Source organism: Thunnus thynnus, chromosome 23 (genome assembly GCF_963924715.1).
Source record: "Thunnus thynnus chromosome 23, fThuThy2.1, whole genome shotgun sequence".
In the NCBI taxonomy this organism is placed as follows: domain Eukaryota; kingdom Metazoa; phylum Chordata; class Actinopteri; order Scombriformes; family Scombridae; genus Thunnus; species Thunnus thynnus.
The window spans coordinates 1,927,122-1,943,091 of record NC_089539.1 but is presented as its reverse complement, the minus strand read 5'-3'; the positions used below and the strand labels follow the sequence as shown (position 1 = coordinate 1,943,091).

The following is a 15,970-nucleotide window of genomic DNA, read 5'->3' as shown; positions in this document are numbered from 1 at the left end:
GCTGCGATAAAGAGGCCTGACAGTCCATTGGAGGAGCTCATACGGCAGTAGGCAGATGGAACGCTGAAACGATTTCCAAAGCCCCGTTCATTTTCCAAACTACATACCTTGCGGGACTTTACTTAATGAAGGTTTAATTAAAATCTCATAAACGTACCTCTCGTCTAGATGAGCTCTGAATAGCTCCGAGATAATGGAGAAATCCTTCGCCAAGGTCTCAGTGTATGCCCTTTCAGTGTTAGATATGGAACACAGCACAGGGTAAGATAACACCTATTTATGACCTTCAGTATGTACCATAGGGGTGACAAATTAAAGGAAAAACTGGTACAGGTCTGAATGCTTGACCCCTGTAGTGAGGGGATCTGGTGGCTCCTTTATGCTTTGGGGGGCATTTTGCTTGCATGTTTTGGGTCCCTTACAGGGAAGGGTCATTGAAAATCAATACAAAGTTGTTCACCTTTATCCTATGATGAAAAATTTCTATCCAGATAGGAGTGGTCTCTTCCAGGATGACAATGCCCCAATTCACAGGGCATGAGGGGTCACTAAATGATTTGATGAATATGAAAATGATGTGAATCATATGCTATGACCTTCACAGTCATCACATCTCAACCCATTTTGCACCTATGGGAGATTTTGGACTGACTTGTTAGACAGCACTCTACTACCATCATCAAAACACCAAATGAGAGAATATGTTTTTGAGGAATGGTGTTCATCCCTCCAGAGGAGTTCCAGAGACTTGTAGAATCAATGCCAAGGCTTTAGGGAAATGTCTTTATTTTAGTTGACTGGTGGTTGGAACAAGCATGCAGTTCATTGCCTTCCTTTCCTTGGTGAAATATGGATCACATATGCCTTTAAGTACTGCAGAACAGTTGCATTTGGTCTGTAACAAAAATGTACAGTTTACAGTATAACATGTAACTTTTCTGCATTAAAATGTCTTTAGAAAACAACTAGACCTATGTTATATATTTTGAAGAGTTGTGTAGTTATATTATCCCAAATCTTTCCAACAATGTTCAACCCCAAACAAATCCCTAATTTTAATCAAGGTAATGGTCTGTTTCATTTGGTTGCCTGTCAATGGCATCATATCCCCTTTGCACACATGCATCAGTGTTGTGGTTGTCTGCCAGAAGCTGTCATAAATTGACTTTTTATCCAGTTTTAAGTCACATTTTTACGATACACTTTTTAGATCTTGGTCATTTTTAACTAAACCTTTTAACCTGATGAAGGATTTTAGTCATCGCTGAAACAAACAAGCTGAAACGTTAGCAACGGCTTGGCTCTCAGCCCCTCCGGCTGTCCTGTGTCCACTAAAGAGCACAGGAGAAACACTGATTTTTAATGTGTAAATGCTTTATTCAGTGGGGGTTTTTTTACCGGTTTTAATCACAGTTCTGGTGTTCTGGAGAGGATGAGACCTCTACGGATAATTCGGCGGTAAAACCTCCTGAATGTCTGGATCTTAAGTTATCAGAGAAACAAGCTGAGCAAACGTTAGCAGCAGCTCGGCTCACAGCTGGATGTCCTGTGTCATCTGAACAGTGTAGAATAAACACTGATTTTTAATGTGAAACTTCTTTATTCAGTGTTTTTACCTATTTTATTCACTGGTTCTGTTTGTATTGGAGAGGAGGAGACCTCTGTGGATAATCAGCTCTGGTAAAAACCTCCTGAATGAGGAAAACTGAAGGAATCCTAACCAAGAGAAACTGACAAAATAATTCCCATGATCCCACACTCATGACATCATCAAACTCAGTGTTTTATTATTGTTTTTATTGAGAGAACCCGAGGGGCAGAAAATTACATATTGTGCATTTAAAGGGGGCCCATTATATTTTTGCTTATTTTCAGTCATATATATATATAATGTTACAATGTCGGATGTTCATATTAAACGTTGCCAAACTGTCAAATAATGAGGAAAGCATATGTAGAAGTAATCCCTGTGAGCAAAAAGTACTGGCTTCAGATTGCTTTGAATGCTCGGTTTCCATTGTTTTTTTCTACTTTCAGCCCGAGCTGATGTCGACTTTTCCTTATATGGTCATCTGCTCCACACACAGCGCACAAGTTCACTGCTCTGCTCTGCTAACGTTATTTTTCCATTGTTTTGGGAGTAATCACACTGAGCCATGACTCAAGTCAAGCTGGTTTTTCCACAGTTTCCCCAGGTACCAGATGGATCGATATTCAGGGAAATCTGTACCGCAAATTTCCCACCTCAAGACCTAGTAACATTTCAGGGAAAATGCCGGTATGGCTGTGTTGTGAATGAAAGCAGTAAGATTGCAGGGACAAGCACGTGAAGGGGTTACGTCTGTCTGACAAAAGACGCTTTCATGTGGAGTGAGTGAACCAATCACAAGACCCATTTACTTGTTTACCAATGATTTTGTGGGTGATTTGATAATTCACAGGCAATATGTTCTTTAATATAAGTTATTTTGTTTGAAAACAAGCAATAATGGCTGGAAACTGGACAGATTCAGAAGTAAGGGGGCGCCTCTCAGTCCATGTAGTTTTATTGCGGGTGGCATCCATAAGTGTTGTATTGCTGCCATCTGCTGGACTGTCCCCTGCCCCCTCTATTCTGGCATTGCCATGTTATGTGTGAAAAGAAGCAAGACAGAAATGCTCCTGAATGTAGCTGCATGTGTAAATAGTCCAATTCACTAGCAGTGCTTGAAAGACTATCCCAGCAATTTACTGGGAACTATGTGTGAAAGAGGCTTAAGATAAATAAGAAAACTAGCATAATGGGTTTGCTTTAAGCTAATTAAGAGCTAACAGGCTGTGTAAGTTAGCTAACATCACATAATATGAGTACTGTAAAGATGGCAACAATTTAATGTATTTATGTAACATGTTTACTCTGTGATTCCATTTCAGTTTTACAGTTTGTTCAATCAGACCAGAGGATATTCAGTAAAGAGTGGAAAACTATTTCAGCGTTAGGTCTTTATTGGACTCTGTTAGCTATCTGCCTAGTCTGATACTGGAACGTTACATGAGGACAGAATAAATTCACCACTTGAGTACGAATTCTTTCTAATTCCTCACTGAATCTTACCAGATCTGCCGTTCAACATTTGTAAGTAAAATGAGAAGCTGCTACCTTCTCTACCCTTGTTTTCTATTGATCTTTGCTAGTATCTTGCTAGATCTTTGCAGGCTTTTCATCCTACTGTTTGGAACTGTTATAAACACATTTGTATTTAGACATGGACAGGACAACATATTTGAATCAGACTGAACTCCTTACTGCAAACAAAAGGTGTTTAACTTTAGTTTACATTACTGGCCCAGTATTCAAATGTGTGGTTTAAGTGGGATCCTACGTTTCCAGGTCTGAGGTGTCACAACGTGTGGTTACATCTGTGTTACCTGGTCAGCCAGAGAGGTAGACAGCATGCTCATTAGTTCCCTCTCTGCAGTCAACCTCCACATCTGCTCCCATCTCAGCTTACGTAGCCGATCCAAGAGAAGCAAAATCACTCCTAAAAAGCACACACACACACACACACACACACACACACACACACACACACACACACACACACACACACACACAAACACACACAAACACAGTGAGATATGGTAGCTTAAGAAACAGAGAGATTAGTATCTTGCTGCCTGGTAAAGGTGATAAAGTCCCATCATGAGGCTCTGAATCACAGCCTTGTGTTTTCTGAGATAAAGCTGTAGACTTTAAGCTTAGCGACAGACTGGCACTGGATGTAGAAAACATGTTAAAATCCTCCTGGAAATTCAAATCACTCTTCTTTCTCTGCTAACTTTGTCACCACACAACCAACAACTTTTTTCTCAGGCCCCTTGCTAATAAAAGAAATCTTCTTGGCTGCTACAAATAAAATCAAGCAGCCAATTTTCAGAGGGAGGGACATGGTGAGTAATTTTTTCGGATCGGAACAAACAAACCATCTTTCACATCCTGCTGTGCTCCATCTGTTGCCACGGCCACCGCCACAAAGCCGACCAACCGCAGCTGAACTGGAGGCTTTGTGTCAAATTGCTGTTCTGTGTAAATGCAACACGTGCCTTTCTATTTCTGAAATGTGCTGTTCAGTCACACTGGCAGGAAGTTTAATAGCAGGACACAGAACCTTTACAAAACAGACCTGTTCAGGTGAGTTTTACACCGCTGCTGCTGAAATGCTGTAAAATTCACAAAGCTGCTGCAGCCGGCCACGCTGTTTGTTTTGGGTTATAGTCAACAGAAAGATTATCCTTCTGCTCCAAACAGCACAGAGAGAGATATATGTCTCCTGAAGGAAAAAGCTGCTGGATTTGATGGAGGGAAAAAATATAGGCAGGGAAAAATAACAACAAGGTGTAATGGAATCCAATCAATCCTACTATCAGCTGCTCTGAGGGGCTGTGTGAAATTATACCCCCACACCCTTTTGAAAATGTTTTTTCATACAACTTTTAACAAGCCTTGTGGACGCCTACATATTTCATCAATGCCTGTGCAAATTCGCTGTTTTCTTGCAGGGAAAGAAACTGCCTCACTGCACACTCTTTGTTTTCACTGTTAGGCTTTGAAATGTGGAGATTAAAATTTTGGGAGGAAAAAAAGAAGACAGAAAACAAAAAAAAAAGGCAGACAGCATTGAAAATGTTTTCTTATTAAAGATGGTTCATTTGGTTTGAACCAATCCATTATCCATCACTGTATTATTTTATATTGCATTATTGATGTCTAGTACATTGTGATATAATACATTTTCTGGAAAATCAATTGAGAAACAGTAAACAGAGAGGAGTAGCTGCCTTTGACTAGTTAAGCAAATTAATACCAATCAATGTGCTGGAGCAAAAATTTAAAAAATGGAATACTGCCATAAAGCAGTACTGCTTAATGATTTGTAACAACACCAATGATGGTCCAATACAAGCAGAGATATTAAAGGAAGAGCTACAGTACCTCAGTATAAATAGTCTGTCTCATCTTACTTATATGAACATATTTCTCACTCCTCTGTCATATACTTACTTTTATTGCAGCTAGTATAAAATAAATGAATGTCCTTAAGGTTCAGTCACATTACATTTCTCCTCATTGAAATTTCCCTCCACTCCGGCCTGAAAAGGACGTGATGTCACTTTCTGATGTGGCTAATAAATAAATATTGAACAGAGCGATCATGAACTGTAAACAGTGTTTTATAATGTACTAAAAATGGTGATGAAACATGCTGGTATATTTGTAATAACTTCTCCATTTCCAAACAGTGCAGCAGTGTTTCTATTGGCCCAACAACCTCATCCGCCCAGTCGAAGTGGAACAAAGCTGAACTCTGACCTACAAATGGGCTGGACATCACACTGAAACAGTAAATGCATGTTTGACTTTGTCCATTGGATGGGTTTCAACAGATGTTGACAGCAGTCTAATGTGACCGTACCTTTAACAGTTTTGTGCTAGCAGGAAATGATGCAATACATGCGAAGACAATTATCATTTTAGAATGCTGCCGCTAATTAATCTTAAAATTGATTTAATACTTGCTTTGTTTTTCAGATGTACTTGCAGCTGTCTTTTCACCACCCACAAATAGGCCCTGAAAAACTGGCAAATTAGTATTTTCTCTATACAGTAAATTTTGACTGAATAATGTTTCGTACTAGTAACATCAAATAATATTTATGAAGAGTTTAATACTCCAAAACTCCATCAGGACTGTGTGGGTGTGGTTTGATAAGATTTTCCAGTGATAACACACTACATACTGACAACCTGCTTATCTTTAGTGTAGTATAGAACTGGGACACAACATGAGAAGCCTCGACACACCAACATGAAGTCCTCCTGTACTCACCTGTGTTGAAACCTCTGCCCAGCGCAGGCCAGGGCCGATGGTTCTTCCACAGGTTCCCCAGGTACCAGTCACTCTGGTTCTCCACCAGACCCAGAACCTGCTGACCTGAACAAAGGACAAACACAACACCATTACTGCTTTTTCAAGTTCTATTACTCCATTTTATATCATATATATTTTTCCTTTAATTCCTTCTAATTCACTGCAGAGTTAATTCCACGATCTTATTTCTTGAATTTGTTGTTTTGTAGTCATGTATTATGTCCTGAGGGTTTTGGCTGGAGTAATGTGGTGGTTTTCAAAACAGTTAAATTTGAGTTGAATATTGCATCTCAGCATCCAGAAGTTATTTCATGATGAATAATTTTAATTGACTTCTTTTGGTGTGCAGACTTCCCTCTACCTGACTTGTCTACTCTTACATCAGCTAGTGATTTTCTGTTTTTTCAAAATACTTTCAGATAGTTTTAAACACATAAAAGGGCAAAGTTGTTGACTTGTTGCCTCAAATCAAATGTGAGCATCTAAAGAAAAATATAGTGGTCTACCTGAGTTGGTTTCATCATAGATTTATATTATATTATAGATGTTTTTTGTGTCTTGTGGTTCATTATACAGTTAATTGTGAACAAGTAAATAGGAAGCGTTGAGTTTGCATCAACAGCAAATTAAAACGAGCAGATCAGAAGACAGGATGACATCTTAAAATATGATCAAACATTTTTAGAAAAACAGAACAAAACTGTCTCCTATAAAGCCCTAGTTCTCTCTGCAGATGGGGTAAATAAAGCCCACTACTTTATGGACTTTATGATAATCAAATTTTAGGATAGCAGCTTTAAAAACTAATTCTAAACTCAATAAAACATAATTTGTTGCAGTTGGTTTTATCCTGAGATAAAGAGATAATTGAGTCATGATCTCCAGATAACTGGCTGTTCTTGGCTTCTCTACACTTTGGATTGTGTGCAGACAGAAATAGAGGTTGGAGGGGATCAGCGGCAGACACTTCAGGGTCAACTAGTTCAACACAGAGCCAGTAGAAACATAATCCCTTCATAATGTGAGCTTTTATGTCTGAGTCGACGACAAACTGGGGGAGAACTTTAAAGTATCAGTGTGTAAAATTTAGTGGCATCTAGCAGTGAGGTTGCAGGTTCCCCCTACCCTTCCAGGCGTGTAGGAGAACCTACGGTGCACTTTGTCTTGATGCTTTTAATGTTTTATGTCAAGCACTTTGAATTGCCTTGTTTCTGAAATGTGCTATATAAATAAACGTGCCTTGCCTTATGGTGGCCATGAAACTTGAAAGGCCCTCTCTACAGCCAGTGTTTGATTTGTCTCTTCTGGGCTACTGTAGAAACATGGCGGGCTCCATGAAAGAGGACCTGCTCCCTATGTAGATATAAAGGGCTCATTCTAAGCTAATGAAAACACAATTCTTATTTTCAGTTGATTATACACTAATAAAAAGAGACTTATGAATATTACATTCCATTTCTGCCAAGTCCATTCTACTAGATACCATTAAATTCTACACACTGCACCTTTAACTGCCACCTCAGAAATGGCACACCGCTGCCATGACAAAAGGTGCAAATTGAATTCAATGCTCAGCTCATAGGAATTTAAATTTTTTGAGCCCCTAGAAAAAAAGGTATGAGGCAGTATGAAATAAAGAGGACAGAGCCACAAGATGAAGGGACGGGAGGGGAAGGGATGTACATGGGCTTCAGGGAGAGAGATTATGGAAGGCAAGCTGGGCAGAGATAAAGGTCGAGGAGATAGGCATTAGGGAGGAGATAGGAGCCCAGAGAGCAGGCATGGGTGTAGCGGTGGCAGCTTTAATGAAAGCTGTAAGGAAGATTAATGAGAGCTTATTGGAGCAGGCAGCAGAGAGCAGGCTGCCCCTTTAGAAAAGGCTGCAAAACAAAGAACATCAAGGTGACGACTAGAGCTCAAAAACAAAACACTGCTCTGCTCCTTTTACTGGGTCAGACCTTACAGGTGATTCTTCTTTGGTTTGGGATCATCAAAAAGTGCCTGTTAGCTTCATCTCATCATCATCAGTGATGGAAAGACAATTTTACTGCAGATCCATCCTGTTTATATTCTACTTCATATTTTTATGAAGGTTAATCCTTTTTGATTGCAATTAAGCAATAAACCTGTGTGATTAATTACAGTTAATGACATTTTAATCATGCTGGAATTACATGAAAAGAACACTCCATTATTGCATTTAACTCAAACTAAATGTTTTCAGAATCACATGGACCCTTTGCTTTATGGTGGTGTAATTAAGCTATCAGTGCTCTGTTGACCCTTTAGCCACATCCCTGCTGCCACACTGGCAGTTTGTAACTCTCTTTTTAACAGTGGTGTACAAATCATGTTTATTTTAGATCTTTAATGCTGGAATTACTGATCGTGTTGGCCATTCGGGACAGCAACAGCAACATTAGCATTCATTTGGAGTCATGTTTGTGTTCACCTGATGAATCTAAGTCCAGTATTCACTCTGCTTTTTGCTCTGTTTTGGTCTCCACCGATTCCTGAGAAAAATATGTCTCTTTAGCTTTTCCACTTTGTTCACCAGCTAGTCTCTAACTGTTTGTCTGCTGTTCGGCGCTGGGCAGGTAGTGTACAGTGGAGCTTTTTCACATAAAACAGCTGCCTGCTGCTGCTGGAAACCAGTTTGATGACAGTCAAGATTGCTGGCTAAAAAACATAACAATGAGCTAAAAATACTAAAAAGCTCCTGTAGAGCTGAGGGAAACTGCAGGGTTGGTCAGTTTGACACTACGATCAGCATTTTTCACATAGTTTGACACATTCTCTCTTGATACAGTTGTTTGATACATTCTTACTATGAAAATATTGATTGCTGCAGCTTTAAATGTTCAACTGTCTTACCATTCTCCATGGCACTGTTCATGTTCTAGCAAAATGAAAAGGGAAGCATGATTGATGTGATTTTAATAAAATAACGTGTTGTCCTTTTTAAATGACCCCAAGGCATCAACACATTAAGCTTGACAAGCCTATATTTGACTGGATTTAAACATTCACAATGAGAAAAACTTATGTGCGACTGACCGTGAAGCCTCCACCAGAAGCTTTTTCAAAAACAGTCAAATACTGGGTTTCAAGTCAGGGAGCCATGACAGGCAAGGAAAAGGAAACAAAATCAATACAACTCTACTCTGTTTCAACAAAAAAAAAGAAAAAGGCTCTGTTTTAAAATAATATATCAAAGAAAATATCCTATAAAACAGATTCTTCACACTATATTAAAAGAAAGTACTCAGCTGTCAGCCACAGCTACTGAATCAGCTTTTTTAATCTTCAAAACAGATTAATCCACATTACACTGTTTAGCTGCTATTGATCTTGTAATTTAGCGACTGGCTTTCTGGCTTGTGAGCCCCTGAAAGATTAAAGCCAATATGTGCTATTTAGCGATTACAGTCAGGGTAAAATGCATTACAGAGTGGGACATAATAGTTTGTATGTAAGTCCTCACACAGCACACCTTGCCATCCACAATCTAGGTCTCAGCATGCAGGCTGAGGGGAGAGTGAGCAGTTCTTAAATTAGCTGTGGAGAGGTATCAGGAGATCAGTGGGAGTTTTTACTGCTGAGTCAGTGGAGCTGATACAAGTTAAGATGAATGCCAAGGTCAGCAGGCCTAACATCCACTCCTCACTCCACCTCTTCATCCTCCCATTGCTACCTCACATGGAAGCACTGATTTTGATCATTGTTTTCCCTCAACCAGAACTGTCAAATGTTTTCTGTTAGTTTCTGTTAAAGTTTGATGCTGCCTGTTTTCATATCAATGCAAGCTCTGAATTTTGGACTGCTGGCTTGTCAAAAAAAAGATATCCAAAGACAAAATAGTGTTTCTTAATTATTAGCATTTGCTGATATTTCTGTTATGTCACTGCAAACTGAGCATTTTTGCATTTTGGAATGCTGGCTACAAATATCTAAAATATCTAAAATATCTGAAGACAGAATATTAATCGATTCTGATCATTTCAATCTCAGCCCCCACTGCTACAAAATTGCAGTTTCTAATTTGTTTGTATCTGCCACTATCTGCTGCTGTCTGTGTTCATATCACTAGACTGATAAGGATCTCTAAAGACATATTGATTTATTTTTATTTATTTATTTTTTACAAATTTTGTCATCAGTCAACGAAAACCACTAAACATGCTGTTGCTAATTTGTTAGTATTCGCTGCTACCTGTTATCATATCACTGTAAACTGAACATTTTGGCATATTAGACTGCTTACTAGACAAAAAAGATACCTGAAGAAAGAAGTTTTTCAGTTGTGAACATTGGTGATTCCAAAAGTGTCAATTTGATCACCTTGGGCTCTATTAATTATTGACTTTCAGGCAATGCACTAGAGTATAGATATGGGCAATTATTTAATTTTGTTTGTGAATTTTTTTTTATGTATTTCTTTGTTTATTGTGTATAACTTTAATACCACTCAGCTGTGTTATGTATATTTAACATAACTGTGTGTAGTCAATCTAACATAAATGTCTTGAGTAAATTCAAAATGTGTGTTAAGTTAATTCCACATAACCAAATGATGTAGCATTTAATACAGTTTGGTGAGATTTGTTTGATAGTATTTAGTAATGATCAATTCTCTATACATTTTCTCATTTATTCAACTTAGTTATGTGGGAAATTAGGTAAATGTATTTCATTATTTCATTTCTTTGAGTGTAGTCTATGTGGCTGGGGAATAGGTAGGATTAAATCAAAATATGATATTGTGTTATCTGTTTACAAAATTCTGTTCGGTTCAGTTAACTTCTTGATTCCAATTAAATTGCATTTGAAAACAAAGATTGTTTAGTGGAATAGTGGAACACAGTTTATTGCAGGTTTTCTTATGGTTTTCATGTCTTGAAATACAGACGGGGGACAAATTAAAGGAAAAACTAGTATAGGTCTGAATGCTTGACCCCTACAGTGAGGGGATCTGGTGGCTCTGTTATGCTTTGGGGGGCATTTTGCTGGTATGGTTTGGGTCCACTTGTCCCCTTAGAGGGAAGGGTCACTGCAAATCAATACAAAGTTGTTGTGAGTCATCACCTTTATCCTATGATGAAACATTTCTATCCTGATAGGAGTGGTCTCTTCCAGTGCCCCAATTCACAGGGTACGAGGGGTCACTGAATGGTTTGATGACTATAATAATGTGAATCATATGCTATGGCCTTCACAGTCCCCAGGTCTCAACCCAATTGAACAGCTATGGGAGATTTTGGACTGACGTGTTAGACAGTGCTCTCCACCACCATCATCAAAACACCACATGAGGGAATATCTTTTGGAAGAATGATGTTCATTCCTCCAGAAGAGATCAGAGATTTGTAGAATCAATGCCAAGGATCACTGAAGCTGTGGTGGCACGTGGTGGTCCAACACCTTACTAAGACACTTTATGTTGGCTTTTACTTTAATTTATGACCCGTCTGTATATCAATATAAACTAATCAATAAAATATTTTCGTCAACATTGTGATAATGTCTTCAAACATAATCAGCCAGCTCTAGTCCACACCCTTAGTTTTCACTGTTTGATACAATGAATGCCACAATCAATACTGTTACTGAAGTGATGAAATCGTCTCCCATCACAGTGGGTTTTAAATGTATTGTTATAATACTATAAGGCACTGCAGCTGAGATGACTGTGGTGGGGTGCACAGCTGCACTGTATGTTTAAAGGTATGTTGTGTGTGTAGTCACACACAACATACCTTGGGTATTATGGTGGCCGGGCCCACTGCTGATGACATCATAAGGATGTGCTGAGCTTAGTTGGGGGGTCATGTTGGCTGGACGCCAACTGCTGGCGGGAGTCTGCCTGACTATGGTGTGAGTCGATATTTCTCCCTGGAGCATTGAGGAGCTGGGGCTGAGGCTGCATTAAATGGCATGTGTGAACTATGTTATGTGGGCTACTAAAGGGCTGTTGGGTGAAGTGTGCGAAAGGCTGATTGTGTTGTGCATGTGCTTATGCTGTGAAGGTGCGGGGATGTGGTGAGGCTCACAGGCAGCTCTAGGGGGAAAGCTTCCAGACTGGTATGTGCTTTGGAGTGTAAATGGTAAATGGTAAATGGACTGTACTTGTATAGCGCCTTTCTAGTCTTCCGACCACTCAAAGCGCTTTTACACTACAAATCACATTCACCCATTCACACACATTCATACATTGAATGGGTACAGGGGCTACAATGCAAGGTCCCAACCTGCCCATCAGAGGAAACTAACCATTCACACACTAATGGCACAGCCATCAGGAGCAATTTGGGGTCAAGGACACATCGACATGTGGACTAGAGGAGCCGGAAATTGAACCGCTGATCTTCCGATTAGTGGACGACCTGCTCTACCTCCTGAGCCACAGCCACTCCAGTGTGCATGTTATGTGTGTATATTGCATGTTTAGATGTATTGGCTGGGTTACTGAATATGTTATTCTTCTTTTGACATTTCAAAAGAGAGTTGGAGCGGAGTGTGTATTGAAACCTGAGGACCTATGTCACCTATGTTTTTAGGGGAATAACATGATGAATTGTTAACCAACTTGCCATAAAAGATGTAGCAGTTGCATTTTGAGTTGTGATATGAATAAACTGTGCTTGTTGAGAAATAAGTTCTGGGTGTTTGTATTTGTTGGGGGGGACTAACCTTACAATATGTTTATTATGAAGAAGCAGGGAAAAGGTCAATGTGAAATGCTCCTTTAGCCTAGCCTAGCCATGAAGAGTCCTGAGGACAGTATTTTGTTAGCAGTGGTGTTGAAGAGAAGGACCACACACTTCACATCTAAACTAGCTGACAATTTGCATAGAGGATTTTAAGCTGTTTAGTGTGCTGACTAGCTGATCAACTATTTAGCCTGATAACTGACATTTTGCAAGTGAAAGTGTACTTTTACTTGGAGTTTGTTTGTTTGGTTGCTTTGTTCAGGTGCAGGACAAGAGGTGTTCATGTTTGTAGATGAGAAGAAGACTTTGGCAGGAAAGCTAATGTGTGTTGTTTGTGGCTCTTGTATATATGATGAAAACAAAACAAAAAGGTGAAATGAGATGCTAACTCTTGAGCTGGCATGAGCCAAGTCACCGTCTCTGTCCCGGTGTCCTTGAACGCCAAGTGATCAGCTAAAAAGCATTTCTGTCACACAAGGTTTGAACTGCTGAATAAGAAAGAAATTATGTCTCATGCACTTGGAAAACTGCAATACACTTAAGTGTTCCTAATTCAAGGACAGGTAGCTGGGGAGGTTACGCTGCCAAAGCATCACCTGCCATTAGTTTTGCTGATTGCAGGCGGCGGGGGATTGAGGGAAGGTATAATGTCATAATGTAGCATAGGGCATCGTCATGACTACCCAAAGCTTTAAATTGGGTTTTCTGCATATGAATCAAAAGTATTGCCGTTTTGAAAATGTTATAAGAACAACATCCAGACAGCCCATTATCCAGACACATCATCTATTATATTTGTGCTGTGGAAATTCTCCCTGCAGATTTGGGAGTAATTTAGTAAACTCAGACAAAATTTAAAGGGTGTATGACTTCCTTTAAATAACCACAAACTTGAAGGATTATGTTTCATGGGGAAGCAGCTGAGGAGGCAATTTTCATATTTTAACACTTTTTCAGACTCTTAAGGCCTCGCTGATAGAGCCAGCTCTCATCTGCGAAGCCTTCCATCATCAATCAGCTACGCTCTCACACTATCTCTCATGTCCTTCCTCTTGTTGCTCTCTCCTATCTTTGCTACTTGTGTGTTCTTAACATTTAAAAAGCCAACAGTGACCAGGAGTCTAGGAAACAACCAACAGCCAACTGAATGAAATGAGTAAAATGTGTCTTTTCCCCACTAGTGTATCTTGGAAAATCCATGGAAGGACATTACTGAAGCTGAAATATTTGTGTGCCACAACTCTACACAGCTGTTACTTGATGGTACCTTAGTCTTTCTATAATGTCAACAGTCTTTAGTGGCTCTGACCCCATTTCCACTGAACAGCCCAGTGGTTGGCTCATGGTTAATCTACCTTGTCCGTTTGAGCAGAGAGAAAATGAGAGTAAAGAAAAGGGGGCGTGCTTACAACTCCCTCTGTTTCAATAAACCATTTCAACATTATCTGGAGATAGGCCTGACAACTGTCTTTAGAACCAGTAGAGATCAATACTTTTGATCAATTTTGATATCAGTATCATTATTTTTTTTTTACCAATTTCTTGGGAGCCTTGGAGTTTGTTCCATAGGAAAGCCAAGGAATTATTAAATCAATAGGGTTCAACTTCTGGGGAGCCTGAATGTCCTCAGCAAATTTCACAGCTATTTATAGTAATATATCTTATGTGAAAGCTTGTGTCCAATGTTGACATTCAATTCCCCACTTGTCCTTCATGTGGTACTAAAGAAATACCTATCCATGCAGTCTGGATATTTTTGCAACGTTAATGAACAAATAGGTTGTTTGCCATTGCTTATGGGGCCAATGTTGTAGCAATATAATTTGCAAATGAGTGTAGAGAGTTGTGACACTGAAACTCAATCTATGCATGTGTACATGTAAATTTCTAAATGTGTACTCAGACTGTTAATGTGTGTTGACACATGTCATTTCTGTTATCATGGTCATTTTAAACAACAGTCCCACTTACGTGTTGTGTAAGATAAGATGATTTGTTATATCTTTGTTTATAAGAGTATAATAAAATAATGTCAAATCACTACAATGGTTAAACTTTGTCAACAAAGTCAGCATCTTGCAGCCATTCATGTATAATCAGTCTATTTACTGTTGATACATACTAGAAACCAGCATTTGTATAATACTAAACATAGTCAAAATTTAGTCAACATTAAAAAATATGGTACTTTTGGACTTAAATGCTTTCAATGTGTGGGGGCTAAAATTTGGAACAGCTCAGCAGATCCTGGGAATCTATTACAGTTTTAAAAAACTGGTGTAAAACTTCCTATTTAATGAAAGGGAGAGAGGAGAGATGGGTGAATGTACTTAGTATTTGTTATGTGTAGGTTGTTTTATGACAGAATAAAACCAAACCAATCTTGAAATGTGTACTTTGATCATGCATGTATGCAACAATCTGTAAATGTGCATAAGATTGTATGATGTACATGTGTTGAATCCTTTTATTGAGTGACAATGTAATAAATTAGCGACAAGAAATGGAAAACCAGACCATTTTTCTATTCTCACAGGTACACTGGCTGTCTTTTTATATGCCACACTCCTGTCATGCCTGAAATCTGAATACTGTATGTGTGGCAATCTGTCTGTAGTTCATTGTCTTCTTGCCCTGAGCTAAAGCTTACAAGCTCATGTTGCATGATGCTGAGCTGTGTACCCATTGTACCCAAGCAGCTATAAGTCTACTTATCACCAGGCAAAAGCAACTATTGATTTTAATACTGGTGTTGCTGGGCAGTAATGTTACTTTAACATTCAGGTAGTCTGAAGAGCTGCCCTGAATCAGTCAGCTCCGTCAATTGTTTTAATTTTTTGTAAATATTGTTTGTATCTGCCTTACATCATAAAAAAGAGAAGAAAAAAAGGAGGGTTTTGAATTTCCAACACAAACTTCAAGTGTTGCTTCACTAACTCATAAAGTGACAAACTGTACAGTCCAATATTGACCCTACACAACTCCCCTGGACAAGGATGATTTCAACAAATTAAGTTCCCTTGTGAAACTGCATTTCAGGAGAGTGAAATGTTAAGGGGTAATTCATCAATTTCATCACATACCAACATAAAAGTGGACCAGAGTGAATTGGGCTTTTGGCCCTCGCTTTGATGTATGAGTCTTCTTTCAATTGAAGTTTGGGATATTTTGTTTTCTTACCTCTTCACTTTCAACATTACTTCTCTAAGTTTCACACTTTCAAATCAAAAAGTTAGATGGTGTCCTTTAACAACAAGAATGCAAATGTGTTGCAAAGTGACTGCTTGTTTCTTGCCGGTGGACTTATTAGCGACATTGCTGTGTTCCCAGATCTCAGCAATTACTTTGGTA

At 39.0% G+C, this 15,970-nt stretch overlaps 1 protein-coding gene across 3 annotated transcripts in view; it reads right to left on the bottom strand.

The window, feature by feature from the left end:
• large1 (LARGE xylosyl- and glucuronyltransferase 1) overlaps positions 1–15,970 on the bottom strand; it is a 129,715-nt gene that overhangs the window by 26,928 nt on the left and 86,817 nt on the right. For all 3 annotated transcript variants that reach the window (XM_067581470.1, XM_067581471.1, XM_067581469.1), the window contains 2 exons: positions 5,868–5,972; positions 3,409–3,521 (listed from right to left, as the gene is read on the bottom strand). In XM_067581470.1, coding sequence (XP_067437571.1) covers positions 3,409–3,521; positions 5,868–5,972 — 218 coding nt within the window. The remainder of the gene's footprint in view (positions 1–3,408; positions 3,522–5,867; positions 5,973–15,970) is intronic.